Genomic DNA, 19,118 nt, shown 5'->3' on the forward strand with positions numbered 1-19,118 from the left:
GTTCCATCACCGTAGCACGATGTTGTCCGCTTTGGGCTTATCATTCCCTCACGGTTTTGTTTTTGGGAACTCACGAACAACCTCCTAGTGGGTCACCTATCTTGGGAGTGCTCTGACCTCCTTCTCGCTTAGCTTCGGAGTTCCTACGGAACCCGAAGCCAGTGAGCTCCCAAAAGGCCTCGTGCTAGGTAGGGATGAGAATATACATTTAAGGATCACTCCCCTGGACGATGTGGGATGTTACACAAAGTTTTCAAGTCATTTTTATTAGTTTTCCTTAAAAACTTCTATTTTATTTTATTTCCAAGTTTGATTTATGAAAATCTGCACTTTCTTTATTTTTACCATTGAATTAAAAAAAAAAAGATATCAAATTAAATTAGACAAGTACTTGCTTTACCGACCCGAAACCGGCGCTCCGAGAGCACCAAAAAACCCGATTGTAACAGAGTTAACTACTGCAACTGTACAACTCTTCCTTCCTTCCCTACCCGACAGCTAACACCAATTCCGAAACGCATACTGGCTGCGGCAATGGAAGCTCTGAAATCTTCACTTCCAATCTTATCATTCTTCTTGTTGCTCTCACTCCATTCCGATTCTTTCATCCGCACAGCTCTCGCCGACGGTGTCACTCCCGCCGAAGCCAAGCAACTCCGGGACGAGGTAAATCCTCAATTCACCATCCATTTCTCGTCATTAGGGTTTAGGGAGATTGAAGCGGTTTCGAGACCGTTTGGTTGTAAAAACCCGATTTTCGGAACAATCCAGAGTTTAATTTGCAAAGGATTGGTGGTGTTTGCAATTTTTGAGTTAATTGATTTGAGTGTATAATGATTTAATCCAAGTATAATGTAGTTCACCTAGCCAGTTGCTGAAAGTTTCGATTTTTAATTACTATTTGTAAAAGTTTGGATTTTGAGTTTGGAAGGTCACCCATGATTGCTTGTTAGTGTATTTTCTGGATCCTGAATCATAATCAGGACTTCTCATTTTTTTTATAATTTTTGTTTGGTTTTGGTGAACTAATTATTGTTATTATTTCTTACATTTTCTATTGTATAATACTTGGCTACTCAAAGAATGAGTAGGAGTTCCTACTCAAAATTGTTCATTGTTGATTCATAGAACTTTGTATTTATGATTAGAACTGTTCATATTATAAATCACTCTATAAAGATCGCCTTTGCAAAAAGTAAATTAAAACTTAGGTCTTTACAGTATGATTCACAATATGAATGGTTCTGATCATAAGCAAAAAACTTTGTGATTCAAACACAGAGTTTTCAGTAGGAGTTCCTACTCATCCTTGAGTAGCTAAGCATTTTTCTTTTTTATTAGCCTTATGAATATCCACTTTGTAATCAGTTTGCTTCAATTTTACACATTTTTAATAACTTTCTCGATTCAGTCTTGCATTGCATTTGTATGTGAATAAAAAAGACACTAGAAACCTTTTTTCTTCGGATTCTCCCTTTGAGAATCTACATGTTAAGAATGTAGGATGTTATTCTTGTATTTTTATTATGCTGTATCAAAGTAATAAATTGTGATTCTTTCTGTTATATATTTTTGTGGTCCATGTGAAATTTTCTAAAGAACACTAATAGTTGGTGGGCTAGCTTGTCATTCGTTGCAACTTACAATGTGGCGTTCTAAAAATTTGGAAATATATATTTTCAATTGTAGGTCAGGGAAATGTTTTATCATGCATTCAATGGATATATGGAGCATGCTTTTCCTTTGGATGAGTTAAGGCCTCATTCTTGTGCAGGTGAAGATTCGCTTGGTGGTTATGCCCTAACTTTGGTAATCCAAATAAAAAATTCTCATTTTCCAATTTCTCTACTACATATACTTTATTGTTTAAGACACCTTTTTTTTGCTAAGCTCTAATGTGATGCTTCTGCCGAACCATTGTCGCAGATTGATTCCTTAGACACACTAGCTTTACTTGGTGATCGAGAACACTTTGCCGCCTCTGTTGAATGGATTGGTAAAACACTACGGTTTGATATAGTGAGTAGATTTTTTCTTTCCTTTTTTCCCTCTTAATTGGTAATCTGAACTCAGGATACACAAGTGATGCTCATAGATAGGGGTTCGCATTGAACTGCTTTTCTTTCTTTTGGAATAATTGGTTAGATTCTTCAAGTGTTTACTTTTGTGGAATAATTAGTTAGCTCACTTGACAACAGGGCTTTTAGGTTGATGGGTTGTCTGGTTCAAATCAAAGGTTATCCCTAACTTTAATTAACACCGCATAAGGCTGTTTTACATGATTTGAAATGTGGCAGTTGTTGACATGGTATGTGTTTAATAACATATCATGACTCATGAGATACAGTGGCAGACTGTTCTCATTCTAATCTGATGTATTGCTCTTTTGATTTTTATTTAAATTCTCCTTTTTATATGTTGGTCTTGCCTAATTTTGAAATTTTGTTTCCTTATGACTCTTATGTAACTGTTATCATAAATTTATGTGTACTTTTACTATTGCATTGGTTGTAAATTAAATAATTCTAGATGGTAGACGACATTGTCAATCTAACTAGGGATCTTTGTACTGATGCAGAATAAGACAGTATCTGTTTTTGAGACAACCATCCGCGTCCTTGGGGGTTTACTCTCTGCACATCTTATAGCAAGTGATTATTCCACGGTAATAATTAATTGTGTACCTCTATGTTTCAATCTTTCACCTTTTTATCACATCCATAAATCACCTTTTATATGCCATCAGTGAACAGTGTACAGTGCCCTTCTTTTTAAGTAATTACGAACACACATTATTATACAAAGTTATAAACATAGGTAGGGGTTATAGAACTGGCAGTCACCTGGTCTGAGTAATGCTAATGAGTTATGAGAGAATTGGTTTGTGGCTGTTTTGTTTCTCTTTTGTTCGCTATTTCAAGAAGAACCAACAATTAGTAGTTAGCAAGAAAATTTACCGGCCAGAAGGGATGGGAAATTCTAGGTTCATTGATATAATATTAAAAATAAAACTTTCCTGGGACCAACCTTAACTCTCTTGATTATCTATGATACTAAGTAAATGCCCTACTGCCTACTCAGCATTAATGGCACCACTGTAAGATTAGTTTTTTAATTTCTTTTAGTGCTGATATAATGAATGTCTGCTATGAGCTCAATTTTGACTCTGGCTTAACTATGTTTCTACTTTCTAGGAGAAAGAAAGAAAACATATAAATATTAGAAGGATAAAATTGAAGAAAGGAGATGTTTTAGTTTGTAAGATACGTATAGCAATATCACTTGTCTGATATTTCAAGAAAGGAGATGTTTTAGTTTGTAAGATACATATAGCAATATCACTTATCTGATTTTTCTATCGAAGTTTACTGGGGAGAAATTTGGTTGTCTATTTTCATTTATAATCGGTCGGAGTGCAATGTCATAGAATATATATATTTGAAGATCATTATTGAATTATTTCTACATCCGTCCATTTCAGGGCATGAAAATTCCAACCTATGACAATCAATTACTTACCTTAGCTGAGGATCTTGCCCGGAGATTGTTACCTGCATTTGATACTCCTTCAGGTATACTTACTGGATTATTCTTTTCATCTAGTACACACAAAACTCTGCAAGATTCTTTTGTCTGAACCTTCATTGTTTTGCAGTCTTTGTCATTCCCAATGTTTTAGAGGTTTGCTCAAAATATATGAATTTAGGAAAATGCTGACATTTCTTTTGTAAAGATCCTGAAGGGAATACAATTATGAGTGTCTTTTATTTTTCTGGTAAAAATAGTAATAGATAAGATCATATGGAATGACAAGCCATATGTTTAAAAAACACCAATTGATTTTGGTATGGAAAAGAAGGCTTAAAAGGGCATAACAAGCCATATGGGATGATTGTAACTAACTTGATTGAAAGCATGCTGTAGCTAACTGAATTATAAATGCATTATTTAAAGGTTGAATTGTCTACCGGACCTTGAATGTCAAACTTTTTGTTTCCAGTTGCAGAAGTGTATGAATAGTACTGGTATTTTAAATATCCTTATTAAACGGTCTTGTATTGCAGGAATTCCTTTTGGATCTGTCAATCTAATGCATGGAGTTGATGAACATGAAAGCAAGGCAAAGCCTCTCAACATTTTCTCTTTTATGTCCGATTTTCTTTACTCTTTCCCGTGTCTGTTACACTTTTTACAACAACTAAAGAGTAGATCTGCCATTTTTTTTTTCTGGATAAGTAAGTTTGCCATTCTCATGCTGAAGTTTAAGTGAAGGTCTAAATTGTTAACCAAACTCAATTAATTTTGTTTATAAACCATCATCAAGACTAGTATTTATTTGTTAGTTTGGGCAAACGTTTTTAAATTTCAGTTTTAGTTTGTGTAGATAACATCGACAGCTGGTGGTGGAACCTTGACTTTGGAATTTGGAGTGCTCAGCCGTTTGACAAAAGATCCCAGTAAGTATTAGCTACCTCTGAACCCTGGCTTCTAAGAAGCATGCTCTTGGGTTTCGCCTGTAGACCAAAATGCATTTTGCTCACTTTTACTTGCAATCTTTTTTGGTGTTGAAGTTGCAACTGTGACCTTTCTTTCATATAATTCATCTTTAGAGCCAATATTTGAAGTACGGTGTTCTTTACCATCTTACATTCCCTTATATTTCATCTCTGACTGGTTGGTTCCATTTTGTCTGTTTTTGGATTTCTTTCTCAACGAAGGGAGAGTTTACTTTTTTCCATCTTATGGGGATTGCAGTTTTTGAACAAGTTACCAAGAATGCAGTGCGTGGACTTTGGGCTCGCCGTTCAAGGCTCAATTTAGTTGGTGCTCACGTTAATGTTTTTACAGGTGAATGGACACAGAAGGTAACATTCTTTTTAACATTATTACTTTGCAAAACATGCAACTTTGAGTCAGTAGATGTAGTATCAAGATAAAGGGTTCTTAATCATCATACTCTATGGGAAAATCAGATATAAAACTTAAGTTAATTCATCTGGAGTTTGAAAAGCCGACCGCAATAATAATAGTGGTTAATTTTACTCCGGCTTGAAACTGGGGCATTTATGTTGTGAATAACTCTACTTTAAGAAATAGAAGTTGGCATATACATTAGGGGTAGGCCTCACCTTACTATTTTAAACAACGTTGTATATCCTTGTTTCGATTTTATATTAATGATACTGATCAACCTTCTCCAATCGGCTATAGAGAAATAGAACTGACTAATCCTAAGGAAAAGTCGAGAAACTCAAGCCACTGTTCTTGAACAACTTGCAGTTGACGGATTTAGAGTTAACTCACCCTCGCAGGATCTCTACTACCACATTTTTGATTTCTATGTTGTTAGTTTGACAGACCCTTAGGCCATCTTTTGGGGACCTGATATGATTGTACTAGACTAAACATGCTAAGCCAATGCTTCTGGGATATCCATTATTACTAACTGGGATTGGTCATCCTGCTAACTTGGGATTGTGAACCTGCAAGGATCCCACTGTCCCATTAAATTGCCTAAATTGTGTCCCAAATGCATAACTGGGGTTCTTATCCTATCTGAATGTCTAGTCCGACCTTTGAAAGGCCTGAATTAGATGTATTTATAGGGTAGTTAGTAGTTTATTCTTTTTTGTCACTTTTTTATGATGTGTTGGTATTTTCTTTTTTCTTTAGATTTCTGTGCCGGCATCAAGCACTCTTCTCTGCTATGTTCTTCGTGAGCATTACCTATACTTACGTTTCTCTGTTTCTATGCAGGATGCTGGAATAGGAACTAGTATTGACTCTTTCTATGAGTATCTTCTAAAGGTGTGTAACATCACTTGGAAAGGTGAAACTTTTCTGTAGCTATTACAATTATATTTTTGAAATGGGCATTAGCACGTTTTCAGTCACTAGGTCCGATACTTGATATCCTTATGTCAGCACTGATTACAAAAGCTCCTGGAAGTTAAATTGGAAAGATAAGGTAACTAGGACTAAAAAGCTGCAGTGCTAGTTTTGGTATTTTTTGGGGTTAAGAGGGAGACATCAGACAAAGTAATCACTGTGATTGTTGGAAGACAATGCATTCTTGTTAATGTAAATTAGTTTGGTGGTTTGATTACAGGGAGCTTTGACTTGTCATTTTCAGTAGTTTGGTTTAGCCCCTCAGGACCTTTACAATAAGTGATGTTGAGGAGTCCTTGTTTTTTATAGTTATTTTAGCAGGAAAACCATAGTCCCCCTTCCTAGTTTTTTCTAAGCCTTGATTTGGTGGTTAAGCCTTTGTAGACTCGTATGTTTTTATTTTATATTGGGTTTACATGGTTTTTGTGTATTCATGTTTTTTTTTTTTTCCCCCCTACTATCATTGTTTACCATTACAGGCTTATTTATTGTTTGGAGATGAAGAGTATCTTTTCATATTTCAAGAAGCTTATGCCGCTGCTATGCACCATCTTTACAATGATCCTTGGTAAATGCTGTAACTATTTTAATTTCTCTATAGGTTTTTATTCTCCTTAACTAATAGCACGCCAATTTTACTTACGCTTGTAGGTATGTAGAGGTAAATATGGATTCTGCTGCTGTTGTCTGGCCATTATTTAACAGTTTGCAAGCATTCTGGCCCGGACTTCAGGTTTGTAACATGTTGTTAAAGATTAACATTTCTACAGTGGAGACTGGATAATTCAAAATTGCCCATTAGGTTTCAGTGAGACTGATTACCTTATATTTTGGAAGGTTTTAGCTGGAGATATTGATCCTGCCATTCGAACACATGCTGCCTTCTTTAGTGTGTGGAAAAGATATGGTTTTACTCCAGAGGGCTTTAATCTTGCTACGCTCAGTGTGCAGGTACCATAATAATGTTTTTTTCCCCCCTATCCTAATACCAATTTTATCATTCTTATTTTACTAATAGTACTGTGAATAGGAGCTTGCTTGTGTCTTTATGAATGATTTGATGCATCTAATTAAAAACCAATTTTCATAAGTGAAAACTACATAGCTGTATTTTGGGGTATGTTAGATAAAAATTTTCGTAAGGTTATCAGCACTTGTGTTCTAGCTTTGATTTGTGAATGGTTAGGTAAAAATTTCCACAGTGCTCTTCTTATCCCACAGGCAATATTAGATGGTCAGACAGGTTGTAGTTTGAGGTGTGAACTTTTGGCCTGGTTAAGCCTCTGGTATATGGAGCTGTTATATGAATTCACGAATAGTAGGCAGTCCATGAATATTTCTAGACCAGTGTCCCTATTAACAAATTAATTAAACTTAGCTTCTCTGGTAGCACATCCGTCCTTTCTCACTCTCTCGGTTTTTTGTTTCATATTTTTATTGTTTTGACTTTCTTGGAATTATTCTCTCTATAGTATGGATTTTAAATTTCACTTTAGGGTAAATTACACAAAACTACCTCAACTATGGGTCGAATGACACTTTCATACCTCATATTTTAAAAATGACAATGTCATACCTCATCTTACGAATTTGTTCTAATGTCAGACCTCCGTCAGTTTTTCTGTTATTTTCTCTGTTAAATGCTAACGTGGCTAGAGATGGGGCCCACTCGCTAATCCAACTGGACTAAAAAATAATTAAATATTAAAAAATTAAAAATGAAATTATGTTTTTATATAAAATTGTGGGATCCACCTCTACAAACCCTTCCCCACCTGTCCCCCCAACCTTCCTCCACCCGTCTCCCCCATTCCTTTCTTCTTCGATGAAACCACCAACCCAGTCCTTGTCTCCGGCTACCCCACCAAAAACAGAACCTAGAACGCCGGTCATCTCCTTCGTCTTCCCTCACTCCCTCCTCTGTCTGACAAATCTGGGAAATAAAAATGGAAATGGGATTTCAAAGGGGAAATGGGATCGAACAAATCTCTCCTCCTTTTCTCTCTAGAACGCCGGTCATCTCCTTCGTCTTCCCTCGCTCCCTCCTCCGTCCCCCTTCTTCCTCCTCCTTAAACACAATCAAAATTCCTTCACCTAAAACATGAAACAACACCATGTAACATTCAAGACTTTAAAAAATTGCAAAATTCATCAAAATTTCAGAGCACATTACATGCAAACCCAGATCTGCCCCCAAAACGAATAAATTCAATTACAAATCCGCATTAAAAAACCAATAAATTTAGTAACAAATCAACACCAAAAACAGAACCCAAAAGCCAAAAAGTTCTAAAATTTCATAGAAATTCGAAATTTGAAATTGGAAAACTTTTTGGATACTTTGAACTAGTGGCAGGGCTTTGTATGCCATGAGTTGCAGAGAGACCATCACGGACAAACCTTCCATGTGCACTAGGAGGAGGGCCATTTTCTTAATTTTTTCACCTTCCCTCCCTCCAAAACGGAGCTGTGGAACCCCAGCCATTCCTCGAGGTTCGTCAAATTGCGGAGCTCTGCGTCCCTATCAAAGGAGTTTTCGATCGGAAAAACTTCTAGGTTGGCGATCTAGAGCTTGACGGCCTGGAAGGTGACTTCGAGTTGGTCATAGGGAATGGCCTCGCATTTCGGGAAGCCCAACGACGGCTTCAGATTTGTCAAAGGGAGGAGGGGGTGGGATGACGAGGAGATTGATATATTGGAAGATGGTATGACGAGGTCTGTACGAGCGATGTTGGGTTTTGTCGGAGAAGAGAGGTTGAGGTGGGGGTAGCCGGAGACGAGGACTGGGTTGGTGGTTTTGTCGGAGAAGAGAGGTTGAGGGGGGGTAGCTGGAGACAAGGACTGGGTTGGTGGTTTCATCGGAGAAGAAAGGAATGGGGGAGACGGGTGGAGGAAGGTTGGGGGGACGGGTGGGGAAGGGTTTGTAGAGGTGGATCCCACAATTTTATATATAATTTTTTTTTTTAAATTTTTTAATATTTAATTATTAAAAATATATTTAATTATTTTTTAATCTAGTTGGATTAGTGAGTGGGCTCCATCTCTAGCCACGTCAACATTTAACAGAGAAATTAACAGAAAAACTGACGAAGGTTTGACATTAGAACAAATTCGTAAGATGAGGTATGACATTGTCATTTTTAAAAGATGAGGTATGATAGTGTCGTTCGACCTATAGTTGAGGTAGTTTTGTGTAATTTACCCTTCACTTTACTATATCAACTCCGTTTGTAATATTTAAGTCTACATTTGTTTTTAGCATGGACAAAGAAGTTATCCACTGCGTCCAGAATTAATGGAGAGCACATATTGGCTCTATAAGGCAACTAGAGATCCAAAGTAAGTTCAGAAATACTTCTAATTTTGGGACCCTTTTTCAGGTTTTGTTATAAAGGGAATATGTAAAAAAGGACATTTACGTTAGTTAAAGAAAATGACACTTCAGTATAGTAGGCTTTAGTCATCTTTTGTATTTTTTTGTAGGTATCTTGATGCTGGACGAGACATGATTGCCAGCTTGCAGCACAGTGCACGATGCCCCTGTGGATTTTGTCATATATCAGATGTTGAGTTCCACAAGCAGGAAGATCACATGGAGAGCTTTTTCCTGGCAGAAACGGTAAGAACTTTGAAGTCGAATGTTTTTTCTTTTTCTTTTTTTCTTCATGTAGTCTCTCAGTAGAGTAAGATTATTATTGACAAATATCCGTCTGATGGTAGTGGGTTAATTGGGAGTTGAGAGTCTTGGTTACTCTTTATCCTGCTGCTACTAGCATCACTGTATCGTGTTCGATTTTTACAATCATTTATCTTTATTTTGTTTTCTTTTTCATCTTCTATTACACAATATTAACAACCTGTAGTATAATTAGGTTAAATACCTGTGGCTTCTTTTTGATTTGGCTGTGGGACCAGATAACCTTGTTGAAAATGGGCCATACAAGTAAGTTCTGCACATTCCTTTCATGATGCTTCAGTGCGGGAACTTATCTCAATAAAAGAGCTAAGATATCTATATTTTCCATATCTGGTGAAAATGTCTCATATTTGCCTTGTTTGGTGAAAATGTTTACATTTGCAGGTACATATTTAGTACCGAAGGCCACTTATTGCCTGCAACCCCTGAAATAGCTCTTGTGCAGGAACATTGTTCATATTTTGGGGCTTATTGTAACACTGGCAACATTAGAAATGAATCTCAAGCTTCCGATGTTCCAAGTAATTCTCAAGAAACTTATGATGGTAGCTTATATGGAAGGGTCCGCACTGGAATTCCTTCAGACTCGTCTTTGTCGGATTCTACCTCTATATCAGGATTGATAAAAGTGAGAATTGCATACCAGGCGTTTCTCTTCTTGAATCTATTATGCATGTCCTACTGGATTTTAGTTCGTGCTCGCTCTGCAGTCTTTTATTTTTTAATGTGCTTGTGGCTCTTATAAAATGAAGCCTTGTTTTTGTTAAATTTAGTGGGATGAAGAACTGGGGTATTTTTTGGAATTATAGCAAAGTTAAATGTTTCTAATTGGAAACTAAAAACTACAGAAAATACATAATTAAGTTTTTTTGTTTGGGTCGTAAAATTTATGTGTTGTAATAGTATCACTTTGAAGTCGGACTGAAAATTTCTCTCTGTGCAGGGGGTTTGCCAAGGACTAACTCATGGGCAGAAATTTGGTATATCATATGTGTCCTCAAGCCACAAAGCTCCTGAGAAGTCCAGAAGCCAAAGACAATCGAACGTTGCTGAGAGCCAGTCAGTGATGATTGTCGGAAGCCAAACTTCTGATTATTCATCATCAGAGAACAAGAATTACCATGAGAAATCTCCGGAATCAAGTGACGGAAGACCAGGGAGGAACACACCTCAAAAATCATGACAGTGCTGTTTTATTCGATTGAACTTGTTTTTAGCCTCGTAATAATCACAATCTCAGCTGCCTCGGTGATTCTTAAGTTCTACAAATAGGTCTTTGACAAACAGGGGGATTCTGGTAAAGGGGCTGGTATGTCAAACTTGTTCATTTTGTTATCTAGAAGCCTGGAACTGCTTGAGATTCTTAACTTCGGACTTCATGTAAATTACCCGGAAATTGCTTACAGAGAAAACATGGAGCTCACGGGTGGAAACATGAACAATGAAGTTATGTTGAAGATCTGCCTTGCTGGTTCTACTGCCCCTGATACCCCAACACTGGCATGTGGTCACTTGCTAGGCTCATGTAACTCGGCGTATTGTAGCATAACATATGTACATTTTCATTTTCTTTCCGGTAGGTCTCAAAAGTCTGGTTTTGAAACTGGGGGTCATCGGCTTCGGTATGAATAGGAATTCAGATATTCTTGGAGAAGGGGAAGGAGCTGGACATTTTCGCTCATGGAACTTATGTCAGAGGACCGAATATAGTGAGATACCTTAGTTTTACATGTATTCTAAATACAAACACAGGTGAGAGGCTTACATAGAGTTACAGCTGATTCTTTGTTAGCTTATGCCCGTTTGGTGGAGGATTGGCGACTTTGAGGTCAAGGTTGTTTTTAAGAATTATAAGTTGTTTTGAATCCCATTATCTACTCCTTTACGGTTTTCAATATCGATTGTTTGAACTCCAATGACATTGTAGCTCAAGTGGTTAAGAGCATTCACACATGCTACTCACGGTCTTGCATTTTGTTCCTCCTACTGGGTCCTCCTTTCTATCATTTGAACTCTGTTGCTACGGAGTGTTGTTATATATAGGTAATTAATTTTGTTCTCCAATTAGAGAACAAATAAACCACTTCCAAAATGACTAAATTCATATGGGTAAAAGTAAGAAAAAAGTACTTAAGAAGAGGTTAATTAACTATCTTTTCCTGAACTAGACGACACTTGAGTGCAATTTTGGGTTAGAGTAATTTAGATTATCGTCTTGTAAAAAAACCAACGCTCAGTTATTTAATTGAATAATCTTTGTGACCATAAGTTCGTAACAATTGCAACACCTTGTACAAGTAGTGAGAGATCCATCAATCCAGTGGGCCCAATGCACAAGGCCCATTATTCATTTTCCCAGCCGGCCTTTAATTTTAAATACTTTATGTGACCGTTACAAGTAGGAATTTCTTCCTCCCATTTGGCGCCATGAAATGAATCACTCGCTGCTGAAACTTGTGCACAAATGCCAAACTCTCAGACCACTGAAATCCATCCATGCCCATCTCCTAGTCACCGGTTCGTTCCTCTCGTCCCACCATATCCTCAACAAGCTCCTCAGGTTGTACTCTCGCTTTGGAGCCATCGACTATGCCCGCAAGCTGTTCGATGAAATTACTCAACCAAATTCCTTTCTTTGGACTGCCTTGATTCATGGGCATGTCGAGAATCGTAGATATGAAGTTGCTTTGTCTCTGTTTTCCCAAATGCATGGTGAGTCCGTTGAGCCATTGAATTTTACTTTTGCATCCGTGCTTAAGGCTTTAGCTAGGCAGAGTAGAGTTCAAGATGGGGAAGCAATTTATGGGTTTGTCTTCAAATTTGGATTCGGTTCTGACTTGACCATTCAAAATGCGGTAATTGACTTGTTTATGAGATGTGGCAAAGTTGATGTCGCTAGGGGTGTATTTGACCAGATGGATGAAAAAGATGTGGTTTCTTGGAATTCGATGATTTCAGGCTATGTAGGTAATGGTAGAGTTGATGTTGCGAGGGAGCTTTTTGATTGGATGCCTGAGAGGAATACAGTTTCATGGACAAGCATGATATGTGGATGTGTGAAGTCTGGGGACATGGCGGAGGCAAGGTTTCTTTTTGAGAAAATGCCAACCAAAGACTTGGTGTCATGGAATGTGATGATTTCTGGGTACACCGATGCCGGTGAAATTGGTAATGCTCTCTCTTTATTTGAAGCAATGCCAATCCGTGAGGTTGGGACTTGGAATCTGATGATTTCGGGGTTATGTAAAGCAGGGGATATCAAACTTGCAGAAGACTTCTTCAATATTATGCCAAATAAGAATGTTGCTTCGTGGACTATAATGATGGATGGCTATATAAAATCTGGCAATATTACTAGTGCGAGGAGCTTATTTGATCAGATGCCAGAGAAGAATTTGGTTTCATGGTCTACCATAATTGGGGGTTATGCGCGAAATGGGGAGCCTCGCAGAGCTTTGGAGATGTACAAACACTTCAAGGAGCTAGGAGTTGGACCAGATGAGACTTTTGTATTGGGAATCATCTCGGCTTGCTCACAATTAGGAGTTCTTGGTACAGCAGAATCCATTGTGGGTGATTTTTTGGGACAATCAACTCTGTCTAATCTGCAAGTGGTCACTAGTTTGATAGACATGTACGCAAAATGTGGGAGCATTGAAAGGGCTGTACAAATATTTGAAATGGCCCGAAAAAAGGATTTGCTTTGTTATAGCACCATGATTTCAGCCTTTGCCAACCATGGATTGGGTCAAGATGCCATTTCTTTGTTTGAGGAGATGAAGAGGGAAGGCATAAAACCTGATGGCATATGTTTTCTTAGCGTTCTGAGTGCTTGTAACCATGCTGGTTTAGTCACCGAGGGCAGGAGGTACTTTAAACAAATGACATTTGAACATGGAATTCATCCTTCTGTAAAACACTATGCATGTGTTGTTGACCTTCTTGGTCGTGGCGGATGCCTCAGAGAAGCGTACAAGCTTATATGTAAGATGCCGTTTGCAGCTCCTTCAGCTGTATGGGGCGCTTTACTTGCAGCGTGCAGGGTCCATCGCAATGTCCAACTGGCTGAAGTTGCCGCAGCCGAATTATTCAAGATTGAGCCAGACAATTCTGGCAATTATATTCTGTTATCCAATACCTATGCTGCTGCAGGAATGTGGGATGGCGTGGCGAAAGTAAGAGCGTTGATTAGAGAGCATGGGGTTAGAAAAAATAGAGGGTCGAGCTGGATTGAGTTGGGATGTGAAATCCATGAGTTTGTTATGGGAGATATGTCACATTTTGATTCAGAAAGGATATACCTTGTACTGGATTTGCTTAGGGAAGATATGAAGCTTCTGGGTTATTTAGTTGACAGCGAACAGAAAGCAGAATTGTCAAGCTCTGGAAACTATACACAGGTTCAGTAGTTCGATAACAGTATGTTCCGCTGCCGCGATTCGAACCTTGTTGAGCAAATACACATTCCAAGTTTATTTTTGCTTGTGACAATTTAATTTAAATCTTCGCAATTCGTCTATTATAGCAACGATAATTGAGTAAAAATGAAAATCTTTATCGTTGTAGTCTAGATTTGGAACACAAGTCCATAAATTGTTCCAACGTCGTAAAATGCCCTTGAGAAGCGATTACTGGGAGGAGTTCTACTAACATGTTGCCCGAGTAAAATACTTGTTTGGGTGGCGACTGGAGAGTTGAAACTAGGGCAAACCATGTATTTTATGAACTAGACTCCCTACACACACACAAAAAGCCTGTTTTGAATCACGCGCTATCCGCTTGATTCAAGAATAACATCTTTACCTAAGCCCCTCGGGTTAATAGGGGCGCCCCACCTTTATGAGTGGGGTAGCAAACAAAAAAAAAAGGAAGAATATCTTTACATGTGCGCAACGCTTTTCTTTAATGAGGTAATTTATTTGGTCACAAATTATTCTTAGTGTTAGGATTGTGTCGATCAATATTATAGGTCAATGAATAGAAATTTTAGCAAATGATATTGATGCTAGACGGAGAAAAAAATTGTTTTTATTGAAGAGGATAATTGGTTTTAGCATATGTATGTTTTAATTTGATATGGATACGTTAGGCACTGCAATTATTTATTTTTATTTTTATTGTACTCATGTCTAATTAAACGTATCCATACCAAATTAAAACATACATATGCTAAAGCAATACAATCTAAAATTGAAATTTTATAGCCAATACGCAAGAAAAGATAGAATAATGTCACATTATGAGCACGAAATGTGCAGAAACAAATGGAACATAAAATTACAAGCAAAAATGGAGTACCTATATAGTGCCTCCAGTTGTCAAATTGTTTGAGGAAGAAGTCTTTGTCTTGACCATGAGGTTCATAACATTCTTGAAGCTGTTGACATATATTGAAATCCAAAGGTCAAATATTATTAATATAATATACGCATTCTAGATCCACAATGACTTACACTTGTTTGGAAGTGTTTTTAAAACAACAAGAAACCGCTTTTCGTGAATTTGTTTTTGAAATCAATCATTGGTAAAAATCCAAGTGGATCCTAAAAAAACACTTTAAGTGCCAAAACTCATTTCATAAAAAACGCTTCCACTAATTTTAAAAACATTTCTAAACAAGTCATAAAATTCAGTAGTAGTCCCAAGTTTGAATTAAGAGAGTTTTAATGAAAAGCCCGCGGTACTGTTCACTTTAAAGAAAAACCACATTTTTACACTAAAAAGTCAAAGCTGATACTATTCATTTTACCCTTTATTTTGTCCTTATCATTAAAACTTAAAGTTTTCAAACCATTTTCATTAGTTTTCCTTTGAATTAATCCCCTCTCACCGTTGATAAACAAAAATTCATGATAGGGAAAACCAACCTCACCCAACGAAACCACTTCTGAATTAATCAAATGAAAAGAAAGCCACAATTATGGTACGCAAATTAAAATGTAGCACAGTAAGATGAAAAGTCACAGAAAAAACATGAAACAAACTAATATAAGATAAGCTACCTACCTCCATGTTAGCCTAATCTCTTCGACCTTTTCATCGATCGCTCTAGTTACCGACTCTAATTCTCTACGTATAGCAATATAGGAGCCAATAATATGCTTGCAAAAAAATCGAAATCCCTCCCTTAACAGCAGTCCATGCATGAAGAAAGCAATAATCTCACCGACTGGAATTTTGTCTTCTTCTTTCTTGGAAGTTTCTTCCTGAAAAATGATCCTTTTTTTTTTTTTTTGAGAAAATTCCCATTGGATTGGTTGAGCAAAAACGAAAATACTATATTGGTTGAGCAATAATCTCACCCTAAAACCGTTTTAGGGCCACGGCCTAGTATCTGGTATATATTTCTCAGGGTTTGGTTCACATCATGAGATAATTACACAAATGATGAAGTGATTTATAAGAGTTAGAAGACTAGAAAATGATAAATCTCCGATTAATACAAGACTACATGATTATCCAAAGAGTTCCACTTTTCTATGAGATGCGTGTTCGATGTGAAATCCGTTCGATTTTAGTGCTACACGTACTATTTATTTGTATCATCTTTGTTACTGGATTTTTGTGGGTTAACGAAAACTATATGCTTGTAATAATATTGTGTTAGAAAGTTCTCTTACAAATTTGAACCACAGTTTATTTTTAAACTATTCTGCCGTATTAATCTCTTATCTTTGCTTGTGGATATAACTTGAATTTGCAACATATGTAATTAGGGAAATTAGGCAGAAGAATTTGGGCAACTACTAGGATGATGGAGGCCGCCAAAAGAATAATCGGGAGCAAAAGAGAATCAAGGGGTGGAAATAATCAAATATGTGCATAAGTAGATCAAGGTTGTATGAAAATCATTTCCGTAGTCTAATATTGGTTTAAATCTTACTTGACAGTAGGGTTGGTTACTTTATTTTAATTTCGTTTCCACTGATATGTTATGTACGAGTTCTGGATGTATTTCAGGATAAGGGCATGACAATGTTTCAGAATATGAGTAATCTGTGTTAGGGGTGGTTTTGGGACATTACCGTACCAAAACTTCTGTACCAATTACCATATCAAATATTTAGTACGGCAAAATATATTACCATTACCGTACCAAACTTTCGGTATACCGAATATCGGAATACCAAATAGTTTGGTTGATATGGTATGCCAATGGTAATTGCCACTTTGTAAGCCACTTAGTTTGCCCAAAATCTAATATTTTTTAATTAATGTTGAAGTGTAAAAAATATAGAAAAAAAATATATAAACGTTCGTAATAACAAGCTTTACAACTTTGAGCTTAACTTTGAAATTCACCATTATAATCATATAAATCATAGATCAAAATTTAACCGTTGATTGTTGTTTACATTTACGCTTCATTTTTCTCATCAAATTTTGTTTTTTTTTTTTTTTGGATTTTCTTTTTTGAAATCATGATCTATTAGAGGATGTAGGAAGATAAACGGTTTGGATCGTTGATAGTATGTTTAGAGTTTTACGGTTAGTGAAAATATTGCTTGACGTTTATAAAGTTTCTACAAACTATATGACATTGACTCATATTTCAGTTAATCGTAAATATCGAAACGTGATATCAAATATCTAAACTGTTTATCTTCTTACATCCGCCAGATGATCATGTTTTCAAAAAAGAAAATTTAAAAAAAGAAATGCAGTAAGAAGAATAAAGCGTAAATGACAATCAACGGTTAAATATAAATTTAAGGTTTATGGATTATAGTGTTGGATTTTGAAGCTGACTGTCACATCCCGGCCCGGGGCGGATCACTTCCTAGGCCCTCTCCACCACCATAGCACGATATTGTCTGCTTTAGGCCCCGACCACGCATTCACGGTTTTGTTTCTGGGAACTCACGAGCAACTTCTCAGGAGGTCACCCATCCTGGGATTGCTCTGGCCACCTTCTCGCTTAACTTCGGAGTTCCTACGGAACCCGAAGCCAGTGAGCTCCCAAAAAACCTATTGCTAGGTAAGGATGAGAATATATCACTTCCCGGTCCCTCTCCACCACCATAGCACAATATTGTCCGCTTTGGGCCCCAACCACGCCTTCACGGTTTTGTTTCTAGGAACTCATGAGCAACTTCCCAGGAGGTCACCCTGGCCACCTTCTCGCTTAACTTAGGAGTTCCTACGGAACCGGAAGCCAGTGAGCTCCTAAAAAGCCTCGTGCTAGGTAGGGATGAGAATATACATTTAAGGATCACTCCCTTGAGCGATGTGGGATGTTATAATCCACTCCCCTTAGGGGCCCGACGTCCTCGTTGGTACACTTCCGCCCAGGGATTGGCTCTAATACCATTTGTCACATCTCGGCCCGGGTCCACCACATCCCGGGCCCGTTCCACTACCGTAGCACGATATTGTCCGCTTTGGGCCTCGACCACACCCTCACGGTTTTGTTTCTGGGAACTCACGAGCAACTTCCCAGAAGGTCACCCATCATGGGATTGCTCTGGCCACCTTCTCACTTAACTTCGGAGTTCCTACGGAACCGGAAGCCAGTGAGCTTCCAAAAGGCCTCGTGCAAGGTAGGGATGAGAATATACATTTAAGGATCACTCCCCTGGGCGATGTGGGATGCTACACTGACCCCTTCATGAAAGTTGTAATGCTTGTTACAATGAGTGATTGTATATTTTTTTTTTTACATTTTTTACACTTCTACAATAATTATTATTAATTTTATTAATTTTTCCCTCAAATAATTATATGAATAAATACATAATATAATATTAATAATATTGGTAGATACGGTATACCACTGGTACTAGTTTTGGATACTAGTACTGTACTGAAACAGTATGGTACGGTACAAATACCGCACCATTACCAATTGGTACAAATTTTTGGTAATAATTTGATATGGTATGGTTGGTACGGTAATTTGGTAAAAATTTCCTCCCCTAATCTATGTAGGCTTGTAGTATTTATCAGACATATCTAATTTTTGAAGAGAATATGACATATATCAGACATATCTAATTTTTGTAGTATTTCACACTAACACTAAGATAAACTAAAGTCAGCATTAACATGTTTTTATGAAAAAGGTAACATGGAATGTGCAACGATTCGAATAAAAATAAAATAAAAAGGGAAGGTTAAATTTTTTGAAACATACGAAATCTAAAATATAATTAAAGTTGTAATGCTTCAATAAAGGTGACTTTGTTATTAAATTGCATCTAATATAAACCAAGAATGTATAGCAGTCAGATGCATCCCCTGCTAATGACCAAGTACTGATACACATATAGTTAATACAATATTTACTAGTTCCAAAATAATTTTCTTTTCCTGTTAAGATTTCCAGACAAAAAGAGACAGTTTAATGAATTTACTCAATCACCGACTTTGCTGACATGTTTTGGTAATTAGGGTTTAGATTTGTAGACAGCCATATCTTAAAAGGCCAGGAGAAAAGGTAATCCATTTTCCACACTTCCAACATCATGAGCCATGTGCATATTGGGGGTACTACTCCCAATATGACTTGGTAAGTTTGCCTTGCTCATATACT

The 19,118-nt window shown here is 37.1% G+C and overlaps 2 protein-coding genes across 3 annotated transcripts; both read left to right on the forward strand.

Annotated features, from left to right (window-relative positions):
- The first annotated feature begins 410 nt into the window (after positions 1-410).
- On the forward strand, positions 411-11,502 carry LOC126606776 (alpha-mannosidase I MNS4). Of its 2 annotated transcripts, XR_007617362.1 has the most exons (18): positions 411-666; positions 1,690-1,809; positions 1,927-2,019; positions 2,579-2,665; positions 3,482-3,572; positions 4,065-4,120; positions 4,385-4,457; positions 4,756-4,865; positions 5,758-5,808; positions 6,369-6,457; positions 6,541-6,622; positions 6,727-6,840; positions 9,149-9,228; positions 9,373-9,508; positions 9,762-9,832; positions 9,971-10,214; positions 10,530-10,895; positions 10,993-11,502. XR_007617362.1 is itself a non-coding variant. In XM_050274167.1 (17 exons), the coding sequence occupies exons 1-17, from the start codon at positions 535-537 to the stop codon at positions 10,767-10,769; spliced, it is 1,869 nt and encodes a 622-aa protein (XP_050130124.1). In that variant the 5' UTR covers positions 411-534; the 3' UTR covers positions 10,770-11,502. The 2 variants fall into 2 exon arrangements, 1 of the variants encoding a protein (XP_050130124.1); XM_050274167.1 differs by having other exon boundaries at positions 10,530-11,502.
- Positions 11,503-11,665: 163 nt separating this feature from the next.
- Positions 11,666-14,097, forward strand: LOC126606774 (pentatricopeptide repeat-containing protein At4g02750-like). The gene has a single exon (XM_050274165.1). It carries the CDS (start codon positions 12,019-12,021, stop codon positions 13,993-13,995), a length of 1,977 nt encoding a protein of 658 aa, XP_050130122.1. The 5' UTR covers positions 11,666-12,018; the 3' UTR covers positions 13,996-14,097.
- Positions 14,098-19,118: the final 5,021 nt, after the last annotated feature.

The sequence above is a fragment of the Malus sylvestris genome, chromosome 16 (assembly GCF_916048215.2).
Source record: "Malus sylvestris chromosome 16, drMalSylv7.2, whole genome shotgun sequence".
NCBI classification, from domain to species: domain Eukaryota; kingdom Viridiplantae; phylum Streptophyta; class Magnoliopsida; order Rosales; family Rosaceae; genus Malus; species Malus sylvestris.

Coding starts and splice junctions, on each gene's coding strand:
- LOC126606774 (XM_050274165.1), top strand. CDS start 12,019: ATGAATCACTCGCTGCTGAAACTTGTGCACAAATGCCAAACTCTCAGA.
- LOC126606776 (XM_050274167.1), top strand. CDS start 535: ATGGAAGCTCTGAAATCTTCACTTCCAATCTTATCATTCTTCTTGTTG. Junction 2,666..3,481: donor TAGCAAGTGATTATTCCACG/GTAATAATTAAT, acceptor CGTCCATTTCAG/GGCATGAAAATTCCAACCTA. Junction 4,458..4,755: donor CCGTTTGACAAAAGATCCCA/GTAAGTATTAGC, acceptor TGGGGATTGCAG/TTTTTGAACAAGTTACCAAG.